Below are 16,663 nucleotides of genomic sequence, written 5' to 3' on the forward strand. Positions count from 1 at the left end.
CTTGGACGAGGCCTTCTCTACTTGTTTGGCAGCTTTCATGTCTGCACTGATGATTACTCCCAAGTCCCGTTCTTCTGAAGTCCTAGCTAGTGCTTCTCCATTCAAGGTGTATGTTCTGCATGGATTTCTACTGCCGAGATGCATGACCTTACACTTCTTAGCATTGAATCCCAGCTGCCATGTCGAGGACCAGTTTTCCAGCGTGATCAGATCCTGCGACATATTATCCTTGAGATTGCTTTCACTTACTATGTTACACAGTTTGGCGTCGTCGGCGAACAGTGCTACTTTTCCCTGAAGCCCCCGGGTCAAGTCCCTTATGAATATGTTGAAAAGGGACGGTCCCAGTACTGATCCCTGCGGCACTCCGCTAGTCACCTTCGATGTCTCAGAGAGGGTGCCGTTGACCACCACCCTCTGAAGTCTTCCACTCAGCCAATCATTGACCCATGCAGTTAGTTTCTCACCCAACCCCATTGATTTCATCTTGTTTAATAGTCTACGGTGCGGGACACTGTCAAAAGCTTTACTGAAATCCAAGTACACTATGTCCAGAGACTCTCCCGAGTCTAGTTTTCCTGTCACCCAGTCAAAGAAGCTGATGAGATTGGATTGGCATGACCTGCCCCTAGTGAATCCATGTTGACAGGGATCCCTCAGATTTCCCTCATCCAATATCGTGTCTAATTTGCCTTTAAGTAGAATTTCCATGAGTTTACACACTATTGATGTGAGACTTACTGGTCTGTAATTCGCAGCCTCCGCTCTGCAACCCTTTTTGTGCAGAGGAACAACATTGGCAGTTTTCCAGTCCAGGGGGACTCTCCCCGTACTTAGGGAGAGATTGAAGAGCACTGCTAACGGTTCCGCCAAAACATCGCATAGCTCTCTGAGCACTCTTGGATGCAAATTGTCCGGTCCCATGGCTTTGTTCACCTTGAGTCTCGACAGTTCTCTGTAAACATCTTCTGGTGTGAAATCAAAATTCTGAAATGGGTCTTCCATGCTTTGCTTTGCTTCAAGCCGTGGCCCGTGTCCTGGTGCTTCGCAGGTGAAGACTGAACAGAAGTAATCATTCAGCAGTTTGGCCTTATCGGAATCTGTTTCCACATAGTTCCCTTCTGGCGTTCTAAGGCGTACTACCCCGTTTGCGTTCTTTTTCCTGTCGCTAATGTACCTGAAGAAGGATTTGTTCCCTTTCTTAATGTTTTTCGCTAGATTTTCTTCCATTCGAAGTTTGGCTTCCCTGACTGCTGTTTTGACCGCTGCAGACTTTGCCCTGTATACAATGTTTGCTTCTTTTTCCCCCGAGCATTTGTATACGAGAAATGCTCTTTTCTTCTCTTTGACGAGGTACGAGACCTCATCAGTGAACCATTGGGGTTTCTTTTTTCTTTGCTGTTTGGTTACCGATTTTATGTAGCATTGAGTTGCCTCATGAAGGGTCGATTTCAAGGTTGACCACATAGTTTCCACATTATCAGTTACTTCATGAACCTGCAGAGTCTGATGGACGAAATCTCCCATGCGTGCGAAGTCAGTGCCTCGGAAATTGAGTACTCTTGTTTTTGTTTGTGACCTAGGGAAGCCTTTCTTAAGGTTAAACCATACCATGTTATGGTCACTGGTGGCTAGCTTATTATACAAAGCCTTTGTGGTGCGTTTCAGTTTGGTGGGAAAGATACAGTGGTTCCAGGCTGAGGAAAGAGGGTGGGACCCAAGAGCGGCTCACCACATGTATAAAGTAGTGGAGTAAAGAGATTGGGGAATAAAATAGAAGTGTTTCTGAAGTGATTATCATATACAGCAGGGGTAGGGAACTCCAGTCCTCGAGAGCTGTATTCCAGTCAGGTTTTCAGGATTTCCCCAATGAATATGCATGAGATCTATTTGCATGCACTGCTTTCTAATCTAATCCTTAGGTTTGTATACCACATCATCTCCACGTTCGTAGAGCTCGGCATGGTTTACAGTAAATGAAATAGGAAAGAACTACAACAGAGGGTTAGAGGTAGAAGTGTAAAGAATATTAGAGGACTTGGGATGCCAAATATAAGAGTTTTCTTGATTCCTAAGTTGGAGAGAGGCTTACATTTTTTGAGAAAAGCCAGGTTTTCAGATGTTTGCGGAAAACTTGGAGAGAGCTCAAGTTCCGAAGAGGGGAGGTAAGGTTGTTCCAGAGCTCAGTGATTTTGAAGTGGAGGGAGGTCCCTAGCTTTCCAATGCATATTCATTGGGGAAATCCTGAAAACCCGACTGGAATACGGTTCTCGAGGACTGGAGTTCCCTACCCCTGATATACAGCTTGTAAAACCAGTTTCAGTACACACACCAGAAAGAATTAAATAGTTTATATGTTGATACTGCAATCAAATTCAAGTAAAGGTTCCAGTTATCAATTGTACCTTGGTCTCAGCTTGATTCCTTTGATAAAAGAATAGAGTGAGGACTGAGTGTTGTGATTGAACCCCGGGAATAAGTCCAGCCCAGCCTATGCCCAGTTCAATAGACATTAAAAACTGCTCCCAAATAATTTTTTTTTTTTTTTAAGCCCTGGTCACGGGTGCCCGACCCAACAAGCTGGCTGATGCATGCAGACTAAGCGCGAGTGGGACCAGGGTTATATTTATATCTTGCCCTTTATCACACATTTACTGTACTAATTTGCCATATCACCTTATGATAGGCAAATTTCAAGGCAGTTTACAGATTAATATAACAGAAAAAATACAAGGAATGGCTCTCATTAGTAGTAGTTATTAGCTATCCATGCTCCTCAAACCAAAATTCCTTTCCTGCTACCAGCCTGCCCCAATTCATGAAAAAGCAAAACTAGTAACCCCTCATTCTATGAAGTGGGGAAGGGACACTAGTCAGACCACTGTGTGGACGAACATGTTTGTTCACAATATAGAATCACAGTTAAAATTCACAAATAGAACAAAATGTGGCAGGCATATAAAGTCCTTTGTAAAAGAGCATATACTGGACCCCAACACGGTCCATGTTTCGGCCACAGGGGCTTTCCTCAGGGGTGTGAAAGTATTCCAGTAGATGGTGCCAAATGATAAATAAAGCCAAACTGAATTAACTTGCAGAAAAGCACACAGGGGTGCCTGCTGCCTAGTGCAATGTTTAATCACAATTCGAAAGAAAAAAAAACCGCTACAATAGCCAAGAACCATTGTTTAAATCGCTTGATTATTGCTAACCGTGACTTTCTGGCAGTATTTGATCAGTGTCACTAAATTCTTTAGGGTTGCCAGATGTCCTCTTAAAAAAAACAGAAGACATCTCACCTGGCCTTGCTCCGCCCCTCAGCACCACCCCCACACGAACCTTGTTTCTCCTTCCCCAAGCTCGAGGCCGCGTCTGGAGGGCCTCTGTGCATGTGCGGACATCGGGTTTTCCCGGACATCTGGTATCCCTAGCTAACTTATGCAGCTAAGGGCCAACATTCAGCCTTTAACCTCATGTTTATGTTTATTAAAAACTTTCTATATCACTTAACAGCCTAAAAAAAGGATCCAAGCGGTATGCAATATATAACACACATTCATCAAGAAAGGAACTCCATTTAAATATAGGATAGAAAAGAGTAAAAGCGAAAGTTTTAAAACATTTTCTTCCTAAAATACTAAAGGGCTCCTTTTACTAAGGTTTGCTAGCGTTTTTAGCGCACACACAAAATTACTGCGCGCTAAACCACGCAGTACGCTTCTAGAATAACGCCAGCTCAATGCTGGCGTTAAGGTCTAGCACGGGTGGCAATTTAGCGCGCAGGCTCTAACGCACCTTAGTAAAAGGAGCCCTAAGCAATCAAGATCTCCATAATAATAATTCTATAGCAATTCTAATAAAAACAATCAACTCTCAGTAAACCATAATTAATACATATAGTTAACTTGATTTTCCATATCAAAAATTAATCATTATATAAATACAGATTACAGTTCCAAACTGAATTACCGTATTTTCACCCATATACCATGCACCCGTGTAAAACGCGCACACGGGTATAGCGCGCGGGGAACAGAAATTTATGTAAAAAAATTTTACTATAGCGCGCACACGCGTATACCGCACACGCCGCCCCGACTCTCCTTTCCGAGCCCTGCGCTACGCTGCTTCCTCTTCTGGCGGTCCCGCCCTTTCTCTGACGTGAAAATACGGTTGCCAACATCAAGATCTTAAATTTGATCCTAAATTTGATCCTAAATTTGATCTTAAATTTGATCCTAAATTTGTGCCAACATCAAGATCTTAAATTTGATCCTAAATTCCATTGGTAACCAATGGAATTTTAAATACAGAGGTGTCACATGATCACAAATATATGCTCATAAATTTGGGCCACATAGAAAGCAGCCCAGTCTTATGTGGTTCATCTTATGCAGCTAAGGGATGAATATTGCACTTATCCACGTAAGTTTTAGTGGCCAACAAAAACATGCTGGTGTCTGGATATGGCATGGACTGAATATTTGGGTATACAGTATAGCCAGTGGAAGACATAAAAATGCTGACTGTCCCAAGTTGTATATCAGCCTACATGTTTCTGTAAATTTTAATTTCATCACCTTGAAGTTTTCAGATAGTTCATGAAGTTTCTCTTGTAGAAATATCATTTTAGAAAAACTCTTGACAAATCTGCCCTGCGCTTGTGAAGTCACATACTACAAGATACGGTGAATCAGTGAATTCTAACGTACAAATCCTTCTGCAATTTGGTACGCTAATTTCAGTAAATTATTTTTAGAAGCCACATTTGTGTGACTAGAGAGACTATTAGGGAATGAATCAGAAATGCTTACAAAAGTAAAGCATTTTACAAAATTGTTTTTTTGTTGTTGCTTATTTTCAAAAACTTACCTAATGTATCACATTTGTCTTGGACTCTACAAATGTCTTCCCTACAAATAAACAAAAGTTTAGCTGAAAATGTATCTGTAAATAAAGCTTTCACTACAGAGCAGAATATTCCTAAAATCCGGCAAGTAATTTATTTTATGTATTAGGATTTAGTAGTATTTCCCTAACGAAAACAAAACAAAACAAATTAAGTTATGGAAGTAACTCTTATTTGCAAATGGAGGAGTGTGTGGCGCAGTGGTTGAAGCTACAGCCTCAGCACCCTGGGGTTGTGGGTTCAAATCCAGCGCTGCTCCTTGTGATCCTGGGCAAGTCACTTAATCCTCCATAGCCCCAGGTATGTTAGATAGATTGTGAGCCCACCGGGACAGAAAGGGAAAATGCTTGAATACCTGATTGTTAAACCGCTTAGATAACCTTGATAGGCGGTATATAAAAACCTAATAAACTTGAAATACCATATATACTTGAATATAAACCGGGATTTTTGGCCCAAAAATAGGAGTCCCGGTTTATATTCGGGTAATGCCCCTTCCCAGAATTTTTTAAGGCCACCGCCGAAAGGCTCTGCCCCCTCCTCCTCCCTGCCCTATCTTCATACCTCTGGCGATCTGGTGGAGGTGCAGTGGGCAGGAGCAAGCTTTCCAAACTCCTGCCCCGCTGCTAACCGGCTGCGCGATCCAATTTCGCCATCTGAGCTGCACGAGCAGCAGCGCAATTTGGAGCTGCATCTCGGCGCTGCGTGGCTTACACACACACACACACACACACCTCCTCAATCAAAGATTGGCTTATATTTAGGGTCACCAGATTTTACTTTTGAAAAATCCAAACCCCTAAACCCACCCACACCCAGCACGCCAAGTTCCATCCATCCCTGCCCCATTACACCCCAGTCTTGCCCCCCGCTGCCTGCTCTTGTTGGGCAGGAGGGCATCCACGCATTGAATATCCAGGGCAAATGTCGGCAGCTTGCAAGTCTAATGGCCAAAGATAGACCAGCCTTTTAGGCAGGTCTATGTGGCCACATGCCTATAAAATTCTAGAGGTAACACTGGGATGGGGAGTGCAATGAAGATGAGATCTCCCACTGCTCATGGCTTTACTTATAGTTCTGCATACCTACATATATCCACCAAAAAGAGATGGAACATTAGCATACCTTATAATACAAATGTGCTTAGGGCAAAACATTTTTTTCTGTCTTTTTTCCCCGATATTTGATGATTTTTTTGATTTTGTATTATGCATTTGTTTTAATAAAAGTTGTTGGGTTTTTTTTATCTCATGAAAACATTTTAATATGAACTAAACAACTTAGGGCAGAATTTTAGAAAGGATGTCCAATCGGAATTTAGAGTCCAAGTTGTGACAGCTGAAGTTCCACTATACATCTTAGAACAGTATCTGATAATAAAGAGCCGGTTCTAAACTACATGATAAAATAGACATTTATGTACTTGTGAAGTACAGTATAAATATTCATTTTAGAAACATAGATATCAAGAATATCAGCAGGGTAACACAAAAATATAACATCGTTATGAAATGGCAACATAAACTTTTATCTGCTGGAATATAGTTATTTGATTTAACAAAAAGTCAAATCAAAGCGGTGTATAATTAATAATGGGCAATATTTAAAATATAAACATAACAAAGGGAAAGTACATGAACAAATTAACCAAACTAGACATAAAAGGAAAAAAGGTCAGGAAAGGCTTACAATATCTTAAGGGAAAAAACAAACAAACAGAATAAGAACAAAAAGGTAGGATAGAGAAAGAATAAGAAAAAGAAAAGTAAAGATAAGCATAAGATAGTGACTATTTTAGAAACATAGACTTCCATTTCTCCTGCAAGTGTACAGAATCCAGTATCCCTTGTCAATTTTGCTTTCAGGGGAACACCAAATACTGAGGAATGAAGGAGGTGACCTCCCATAATCCCTTTCTGTGGAATACTGCTCAGTAGGAACGCTTTTCTGAAACCCGGACATCACGGGTAGCAGGTCTAACTCCCAACGTCCTTCTTTTTGGACACAGATGGGAAATCGGGGCCCGATTCTGGAAGCGGTGCCTGCAAAATGGGCGCTTGCCAAGTGTCAATCACCCCCACCGCAAAAAATTCTATCACTTTGCGAGAAGTTTAATGTGGTGCCTCATCATTGGCTGTCCTTAGATTTGACGTGTATATCGCTATTTAGAAATTTCTCTTATATTGTGGAGTCGGATGGCGACAGCACACTCGGGGGACCCTTGATAAAGCATTATATGCGAAACATGTCGGGTCAGACTCCTGGGTTTTGGCTGTGATTTAAGCTGAACAACATAAGCTAAGTAAACACAAACAATGCATAAGCACTTTATATTTATTGAATTATTTATTGGAATGATAATTTAGCACAATATAGTACAAAGTTGTACAATTTCTAAATAGCGACATACACGTCAAATCTAAGGACAGCCAATGATGAGGCACCACATTAAACTTCTCGCAAAGTGATAAAATTTTTTGCGGTGGAGAGGTGGGGCTGAGGCTTCCTTTAGAAAGAAGACAACCAAGTAGAGTCCAGGTTGGAAGCACATTTATATAAACAATATTTGTGCATGTAAAAGAATATCATAAAGCATTCTTCTGGACATTCAAATTATTCTGGCCATATAAGGTTTATACGTGTCAATCACCGGCAGGCGCTACATCCAGAATTGTGTCTTTTTTTAACCTAGGCACCTAGACCACTATTTTAAAGAACTACCTATCTCACACATACAGAGGTGCATAGGGATGCCTACAGATGCCTAAGGCCACTTCTGGCTCAAACCATGCCCACACCAGCCTTAAGCGTCTGTAGGCATCCCTATTCACCTCCGTAGGCATGAGACAAGCGCCTAAGAAAGGCGCATGCATTTTTTTTTTTTTTAAACAGGCATCCCGATTGGTTTGTTAGACAGCGGTTAGATGCTTATCGCTGCCTCACTTCGGGACACTATTTGGAGAATTTTGCCAGAAATGTCTATTTTTGGGGCCCACTCATAGTCTCATCCAAAATACATCCAGATCATGCCTCTTTGCCATTTGGATATTCTTCAGTTTCAGACATCCATATCCCGGATTTGCAAAACTGGAACTTGGTCATCTACTTAAATAAAGTACCCTAGCATATACTAATTCATAGATTAACATGTATTAAATTGATTTAGCATGCACTAAATATTTTAAAGCACATTAATGACGTGACTGCACATAAATGAACACACATCTTTACCTTGTGATAAGCACAGCTGTGTCATGATGGAATGGGTGAGTGTCATCCAGAATGTTCTGCATTTGTTGCCATACACAAAAGTTTTGTAGTGTGGCCGCTGCATTAAAACTGATGGATGGTCCTTCCTAAATGACAGGAAAGGCATAAAAAAAAAAAAAAGTACACTCACCCTCAAATACTATAAAAAGCGTTAAAAATTGTGCACACAATTTTGGTTGTATATGCAACTTGCATGTGCAATTTAATTGCATAACAAGCTAATCAGCAACAATGACTGGCTTTCTTAATAAAAACTATTATTGATGCTTGAGAAATGGGCCGCAACATAGCAAATGAGGTTCAGCGTGGATAAGTGTAAGGTGATGCATGTGGGTAACAAAAATCCAGGGCATTACTTGGAGAAACCTCCCAGGAAAGAGACTTGGGAGTGCTGGTCGACAGGTCGATAAAGACATCCGCGCAATGCGCGGCAGTGGCGAAAAGGGTAAACAGAATGCTAGGAATGATTAAGAAAGGGATCACGAACAGATCGGAAAAGGTTATCATACCGCTGTACTGGGCTAAGGTACGCCCTCACCTGGAATACTGCGTCCAGCACTGGTCACCGTACATGAAGAAGGACACAGTACTACTTGAAAGGGTCCAGAGAAGAGCGACTAAAATGATCAAGGGGCTGGAGGAATTGCTGTACAGCGAGAGATTAGAGAAACTGGGCCTCTTCTCCCTCGAAAAGAGGGGACTGAGAGGGGACATGATCGAAACATTGAAGATATTGAAGGGAATAGACTTAGTAGATAAAGACAGGTTGTTCACCCTCTCCAAGGTAGGGAGAACGAGAGGGCACTCTCTAAAGTTGAAAGGGGATAGATTCTGTACGAACGTAAGGAAGTTCTTCTTCACCCAGAGTGGTAGAAAAAAACTGGAACGCTCTTCCAGAGGCTGTTATAAGGGAAAACACCCTCCAGGGATTCAAGACAAAGTTAGACAAGTTCCTGCTGAACCGGAACGTACACAGGTAAGGCTAGTCTCAGTTAGGGCACTGGTCTTTGACCTAAGGGCCGCCGTGTGAGCGAACTGCTGGGCACAATGGACCACTGGTCTGACCCAACAGCGGCAATTCTTATGTTCAAGTATAACTTACGCATGTAAATTTAGGCTTGGAACCTGCAGCTAAATTTTACACACGGAAATGGGTGGCTCATGGGCAGATCAGGGGAGCTGCTTTCAATTACGTACGTAATTACAGAATAAGGCCCAATTCTTTATATTTGCATATAAAATTGACGCCGACTAGTGTGGCGCTACGCACGATTTAATAAAAGTTAGCTGCACTGAACAGAATCATATTAGGCGTCACTAGGAATCCTAACTTTAGGCGCGCTGTATTTATGCCAGGGCTGTGCGCACAACAGGTTCTAAGACAAAAACAGGTGCCTAACTCTACAACAAACCCGTAAGCCACCCCTATCCACGCTTTGGACTAGGCATCTACATTTTCTAAAAATCACACTTTACGAGTTGTTTGCCAAACTTTCAATTAATTCCAACTTACCCCCCCCCCCACACACACACACACTTTTACCAAACCACAATAACGGTTTTTAGCGTAGGCCGGCATGCTGAATGCTCTACGCTGCTCCCGACACTCATAGAACTCTATGAGTGTTGGGAGCACCGCAGAGCATTCAGTGTGCCGGCCTGCGCTAAAATCTGCTATCGCGGTTTTGTAAAAGGTGGGGTTGTTTTTAAAATTTCTATTCCGCTTAAAGCCTAAGCAGATTACAGTAAAACCAAACATAAAAATATGACACTTAATTCATAACAATAACAGAAAAGTATCGGCAAACCCATATCACCACTCCCTCTTTCAATGATCCAAGTATAGAAGTCTCAACAGCATTTCAGTGTGGCACAGTGGTTACAGCTCCAGTCTCGGCTCCCTGAGATTGTAGGTTCAAAATCCCATGCTGCTCCTTGTGACCCTGGGCAAGTCACTTAATCCCCCATTGCCCCAGGTACATTAGAAAGAGTGTGAGCACACTGGGACAGATAAGGAAAAATGCATGAGTACCTCAATGTAAACCACTTAGGGCAAGACCTTCTGATCCTGTAACGACGATCGCAAAACCAGTTTTACTGGTTTAACGATCGTTCCTCGACCGCCAAACTGATTCACTAAACGGCCCACCACCTAGTTAACGATCCCATTCAATCCACCCATGCAAATTACCCAAGCGATTGATTCACTAACATTTGCTTGGCTATTTTGCATCGGGCAAGATGAGTTCTATAGGATTAGGTGACACATTGACGAAATGGGTTGGTTGCTGGCTTGGAGGTAGGCTCCAAAGGGTGGTGGTGAACGGCACCCCCTCCGAAATGACGGAGGTGATTAGTGGAGTACCACAGGGCTCAGTCTTGGGCCCAATCCTATTCAACATCTTTATAAGAGACTTAGCAGAAGGGCTTCGAGGTAAAATAACATTATTCGCTGATGACGCCAAACTGAGTAATGTAGTGGGCAAATGCACAACAGACGAAGATTCAATGCCCGACAACATGATGCACGACCTACTCCTACTGGAGCAATGGTCTAGGACATGGCAACTCAACTTCAATGCCAAAAAATGCAAAGTTATGCACCTGGGCAGCCAAAATCCATGCAAGTCTTATACCCTTAATGGCGAGATCCTAGCAAAAACGGTAGCAGAACGAGACTTGGGGGTAATCGTCAGTGAGGACATTAAGTCTGCCTATCAAGTGGAGCAGGCTTCGTCCAAGGCAAGACAAATCATGGGCTGCATATGAAGGGGTTTCATCAGCCGTAAGGCGGAAGTCATTATGCCATTGTATAGATCCATGGTGAGGCCCCACCTGGAATACTGTGTGCAATTCTGGAGGCCGCATTATCGCAAGGATGTGCTGAGACTGGAGTCGGTGCAAAGAATGGCCACCCGGATAGTCTCAGGACTCAAGGATCTTCCGTACGAAAAACGGCTTGACAAATTACAGCTATACTCGCTCGAGGAGTGCAGAGAGAGGGGAGACATGATCGAGACGTTCAAGTATCTTACGGGCCGCATCGAGGCGGAGGAAGATATCTTCTTTTTCAAGGGTCCCACGACAACAAGAGGGCATCCGTCGAAAATCAGGGGCGGGAAACTATGAGGTGACACCAGGAAATTCTTTTTCACTGAAAGAGTGGTTGATCGCTGGAATAGTCTTCCACTACAGGTGATTGAGGCCAGCAGCGTGCCTGATTTTAAGGCCAAATGTGATCGGCACATGGGATCTATTCACAGGGCAAAGGTAGGGGAGGGACATTAAGGTGGGCAGACTAGATGGGCCGTGGGCCCACCTGACCAACAGAGGTAAGAACGTCTTCGGACACCGACTAGCCCACCTACTTCGAAAGGCTTTAAACTAGGTAAGTCGGGGGTGGGTACCCACTTTTACACCAGAGCAGTAAGTAACAATCCTGATGTGGCGAACCAAAACTCCGCTTCTAAGTCTAAGGTAAGTACCCTTACTGCAAAGAATTGCTAGGAGACACTTTAACTCAAATAGGTGGCTCTCTGCATGAGCTTAGTAAACAAAAAGAGTGGAGAGCTATGTATGTTAACGCACACAGCCTAGGGAATAAATTTCTAGAACTGGAAACAGAAATAGTTAATGCAGACCTAGACGTAGTAGCAATTTCAGAAACATGGTTCACAGACTCTCATGGGTGGGATATAACTATACCAGGATACAACCTGCTTCGCCAAGACAGAGAGGGTAAGTTAGGAGGAGGGGTAGCACTTTACATCAAAGAAAACATCAAAACAACCAGAATCACGGATATCAAGTATACTGGGGAATCCATCTGGGTAAACCTGGCCAGAGGCGGAGAAAAATGCCTGTATCTTGGTGTGGTGTACAGACCTCCAAGACAATCGGAGCACAAGGACATTGAATTAATTGAAGACATTGAGAATATCACCTTACGGGGAGACGTTGTTCTGTTGGGAGACTTTAACATGCCTGATGTAGATTGGAACACACTCTCAGCGACTACTTATGATAGCAGGAGGATATTAACGTCCATGAAGGGAGTACGGCTCAAACAATTGGTATTAGAGCCCACTAGGTCCCAGGCCATCCTGGACCTGGTACTTACGAACGGGGAAAGCGTCTCAGAGATCTCGGTGGGAGAACCGCTAGCCACCAGTGACCATAACATGGTATGGTTCAACCTTAGGAAAGGCTTCCCTAGAACACAAACAAAAACAAGGGTACTCAATTTCCGGGGCACTGACTTCACACGCATGGGAGACTTCGTCCATCAGACGCTTCAGGTTCAAGAAGTGACGGATAATGTGGAGGTTATGTGGTCAACCTTGAAATCAACCCTTCATGAGGCAACTATCCGCTACATAAAATCAGTAACTAAACAACAAAGAAAAAAGAAACCCCAATGGTTCACTGATGAGGTCTCGTACCTCGTCAAGGATAAGAAAAGAGCGTTTCTCTTGTACAAACGCACGGGGGAAAAAGAAGCAAACATTGAATACAGGACAAAGTCTGCAGCGGTCAAAACAGCAGTCAGGGAGGCCAAACTTCGAATGGAAGAAACACTAGCGAAGAACATTAAAAAAGGGGACAAAACCTTCTTCAGGTACATTAGCGACAGGAAAAAGAACGCAGACGGGATAGTACGCCTTAGAACGCCAGACGGGAATTATGTGGAAACAGATTCTGAAAAAGCCAAACTACTGAACGATTACTTCTGTTCAGTCTTTACCTGCGAGGCGCAAGGGCAAGGGCCACAGCTGGAAGCAAAGGAAAGCAAGGAAGACCCATTTCTGAATTTTGAGTTCACACCAGCTGATGTTTACAGAGAACTTTCAAGACTCAAGGTGAACAAAGCCATGGGACCGGACAATTTGCACCCAAGAGTGCTCAGAGAGCTGTGCGATGTTCTGGCGGAACCGTTAGCCATGCTCTTCAATCTCTCCCTAAGTACGGGGAGAGTCCCCCTGGACTGGAAAACAGCTAATGTCGTTCCTCTGCACAAAAAGGGTTGCAGAGCAGAGGCTGCGAATTACAGACCAGTGAGTCTCACATCAATAGTGTGTAAACTCATGGAAACTCTACTTAAAGGTAAATTAGACACGATAATGGATGAAGGGAATCTAAGGGATCCCTGTCAACATGGATTCACCAGAGGCAGGTCATGCCAATCCAATCTTATAAGCTTCTTCGATTGGGTGACAGGAAAGCTAGACCTGGGAGAGTCTCTGGACATAGTGTACTTGGATTTCAGTAAAGCTTTCGACAGTGTCCCACACCGTAGACTATTAAACAAGATGAAATCGATGGGTTTGGGTGAGAAACTAACTGCATGGGTCAGGGATTGGCTGAGTGGAAGACTTCAGAGGGTGGTGGTCAACGGCACCCTCTCTGAGACATCGGAGGTGACTAGTGGAGTGCCGCAGGGCTCAGTCCTGGGACCATCCCTTTTCAACATATTCATAGGGGACCTGACCCGGGGGCTTCAGGGTAAAGTAGCACTGTTCGCCGACGATGCCAAACTGTGTAACATAGTAAGTGAAAGTAACCTCCAGGATAGTATGACACAAGATCTGATCACGTTAGAAAACTGGTCCTTGACATGGCAGCTAGGCTTCAACGCTAAAAAATGTAAGGTCATGCATCTCGGCAGAGGAAATCCATGCAGAACATACTCCTTGAATGGAGAAACGCTAGCTAGGACTTCAGAGGAACGAGACTTGGGGGTAATCATCAGTGCAGACATGAAGGCTGCCAAACAAGTAGAGAAGGCCTCATCAAAGGCAAGGCAAATGATGGGATGTATCAATAGAAGCTTCGTCAGCCGTAAACCTGAAGTCATTATGCCACTCTATAGAACCATGGTGAGACCCCATCTGGAATACTGTGTGCAATTCTGGAGGCCACATTACCGGAAAGATGTGCTTCGAGCTGAGTCGGTCCAGAGGATGGCCACTAGGATGGTCTCGGGGCTCAAGGGTCTCTCATACGAAGAAAGACTGGGCAAACTGCAGCTCTATACCCTAGAGGAGCGCAGGGAAAGGGGTGACATGATTGAGACATTTAAGTACGTCACGGGTCGTGTCGAGGTGGAAAACGATATATTCTTTCCCAAGGGACCCTCGGTCACAAGGGGGCACCCACTCAAACTCAGAGGAGGAAAATTTAGTGGTGACACCAGGAAGTATTTCTTCACAGAAAGGGTGGTAGATCACTGGAACAGACTTCCGGTGCAGGTGATCAAGGCCACCAGCGTGCTCGACTTCAAGAATAAATGGGATATCCACGTGGGATCCCTACGAGGGTCGAGTAAAGGAACTAGGTCATTAGCATTCAGACTTAATGGGGTGGGTCAATAGAGTGGGCAGACTTGATGGGCTGTGGCCCTTTTCTGCCGTCATCTTTCTATGTTTCTATGTTTCTATTTCTATGTTTCTATGTTATTGTCTAACCCGACTGATGCAGACCTGCTGCAGACACGCAAAATATCAGCCCGATTAAAAAGAAAAAAAAAAAGCACCCCACCCATGACAAAGTATCCCCGTCCCCATCGAATCCCAAAAAAATGCCCCCCCCCCCCACCATTGCCCACTGCTGCTTCAAAATTATGGCAGGAGGGATTCCTACTCCCTCCTGCCTTCGGGTTGACCTACCTCCCCCCCAAAAAATAAAAAGAAACAGCAGGAGGGATGTCAACTTCCTCCTGCCACCAGACCCCTCCTCCCCGTTCCTGTTCCCCTCCCCATACCTGTAAGGGATGCTCAGTCCCTCTTGCTCCTATGCCTCCAGCGACGCATCTGGGCCTTAGGTCCCACCCCAGTGCATCATGGCAAATCAGGGACTTCTTTAGGCTACTCACTAAGGAAGTCACTGATTGGCTCAGCTGCCTCAGACCCCTCCCAAGGCTACTGAGCCAATCAGGGCCTTTGGCCTCTCCCTGTGCATCGCTGGAGACATAGGAGCAGGAGGGACTGAGCACCCCTCCTGCTCCCTTACAGGTACTGGGAGGGGGGGAGGGGAATGGGAACAGGAAGGGAGGCATCTGGTGTCAGGAGGTAGTCGGCATCCCTCCTGCTGTTTGTTTCCTACTGTTTGTTTGTGGGGTTTTCGGGGGGGGGGTTGTCGGCGTAATGGTAGAAGGAAGTGGGAATCCCTCCTGCCATAATTTTGAAGCAGCGACGGCGGCGAGATATTTTTTGGTTTGGGGAGGGAGGGGGGACTTTGCCCGATTAAAAAAAAAAAGTGGGGGGAAAAAACCCAGCAGGAGCCCTGGCAGCACTGACAGGAGGCTGCTTCTCCTGTCACTACAGTCAGGGCTCTGCCCCGACTCAATCGCTCATTGAGCGACTGAATCGGGAGTTTGCATGCAAATCATTTGATGCATAAAGATAGTGAATCAATCGCTGTTTAAAAATCGGCCAACAATGATTGAATCACTATCTGGACCTTAGGCTATAAGTGGAACATAAATACTAAAATAAATAAATAAATAAATAATAAAATGCTTGTACAAATAAATGAAGTGTTAATTGCCTACATTGGGGCACTTACCAATGTAGGTGCCTAACTTAAGCCCCCTTTTATCAAGCTGGCACTGATAGCACAGTTACTTACCGTAACAGGTGTTATCCAGGGACAGCAGGCAGATATTCTTAACACATGGGTGACGTCACCGACGGAGCCCTCGGTACGGACCTTTTAACTAGAAGTTTCTAGTTGGCCGCACCGCGCGTGCGCGAGTGCCTTCCCGCCCGACGGAGGAGTGCGTGGTCCCCAGTTAGGATAAGCCAGCTAAGAAGCCAACCCGGGGAGGTGGGTGGGACTTAAGAATATCTGCCTGCTGTCCCTGGATAACACCTGTTACGGTAAGTAACTGTGCTTTATCCCAGGACAAGCAGGCAGCATATTCTTAACACATGGGTGACCTCCAAGCTAACAAAGAGGGAGGAGGGATGGTTGGCCATTAGGAAAATAAATTTTGTAACACAGATTGGCCGAAGTGTCCATCCCGTCTGGAGAATGCATCCAGACAGTAGTGAGTAGTGAACGTGTGAACTGAGGACCAAGTGGCCGCCTTGCAGATTTCCTCGATGGGCGTGGAACGGAGGAAAGCCACAGAAGCAGCCATAGCTCGGACTCTGTGGGCCGTGACAGATCCTTCCAGTGAGAGACCGGCCCGAGCATAACAGAAGGCAATACAGGCAGCAAGCCAATTTGAAAGTGTCCGTTTGGAGACAGGACGGCCCAAACGGTTGGGATCGAAAGACAAAAAGAGCTGAGGGGATGTTCGGTGAGCTCTGGTACGATCAAGGTAGTAAGCAAGGGCACGCTTACAATCCAGCGTGTGCAACGCCTGTTCTCCAGGATGTGAGTGAGGCTTAGGGAAGAAGACGGGAAGCACAATGGACTGGTTGAGGTGAAAAGCTGAGACCACCTTGGGAAGGAATTTAGGGTGGGTACGCAGAACAACCT

At 44.6% G+C, this 16,663-nt stretch overlaps 1 protein-coding gene across 3 annotated transcripts in view; it reads right to left on the bottom strand.

Moving 5' to 3' along the window:
• The window catches only part of ADAMTS20 (ADAM metallopeptidase with thrombospondin type 1 motif 20), a 223,301-nt gene that overhangs the window by 157,763 nt on the left and 48,875 nt on the right, over positions 1-16,663 (bottom strand). For all 3 annotated transcript variants that reach the window (XR_004540714.1, XM_033959656.1, XM_033959655.1), the window contains exons 6-7: positions 8,141-8,265; positions 4,873-4,913 (exon numbers count right to left, since the gene is read on the bottom strand). Coding sequence is in view for 2 of the 3 variants with exons in the window: in XM_033959656.1 (XP_033815547.1) it covers positions 4,873-4,913; positions 8,141-8,265 (166 nt within the window). In the remaining variant the exon portion in view is untranslated. The remainder of the gene's footprint in view (positions 1-4,872; positions 4,914-8,140; positions 8,266-16,663) is intronic.

The sequence above is a fragment of the Geotrypetes seraphini genome, chromosome 9, assembly GCF_902459505.1.
Source record: "Geotrypetes seraphini chromosome 9, aGeoSer1.1, whole genome shotgun sequence".
Classification (NCBI taxonomy): Eukaryota; Metazoa; Chordata; class Amphibia; order Gymnophiona; family Dermophiidae; genus Geotrypetes; species Geotrypetes seraphini.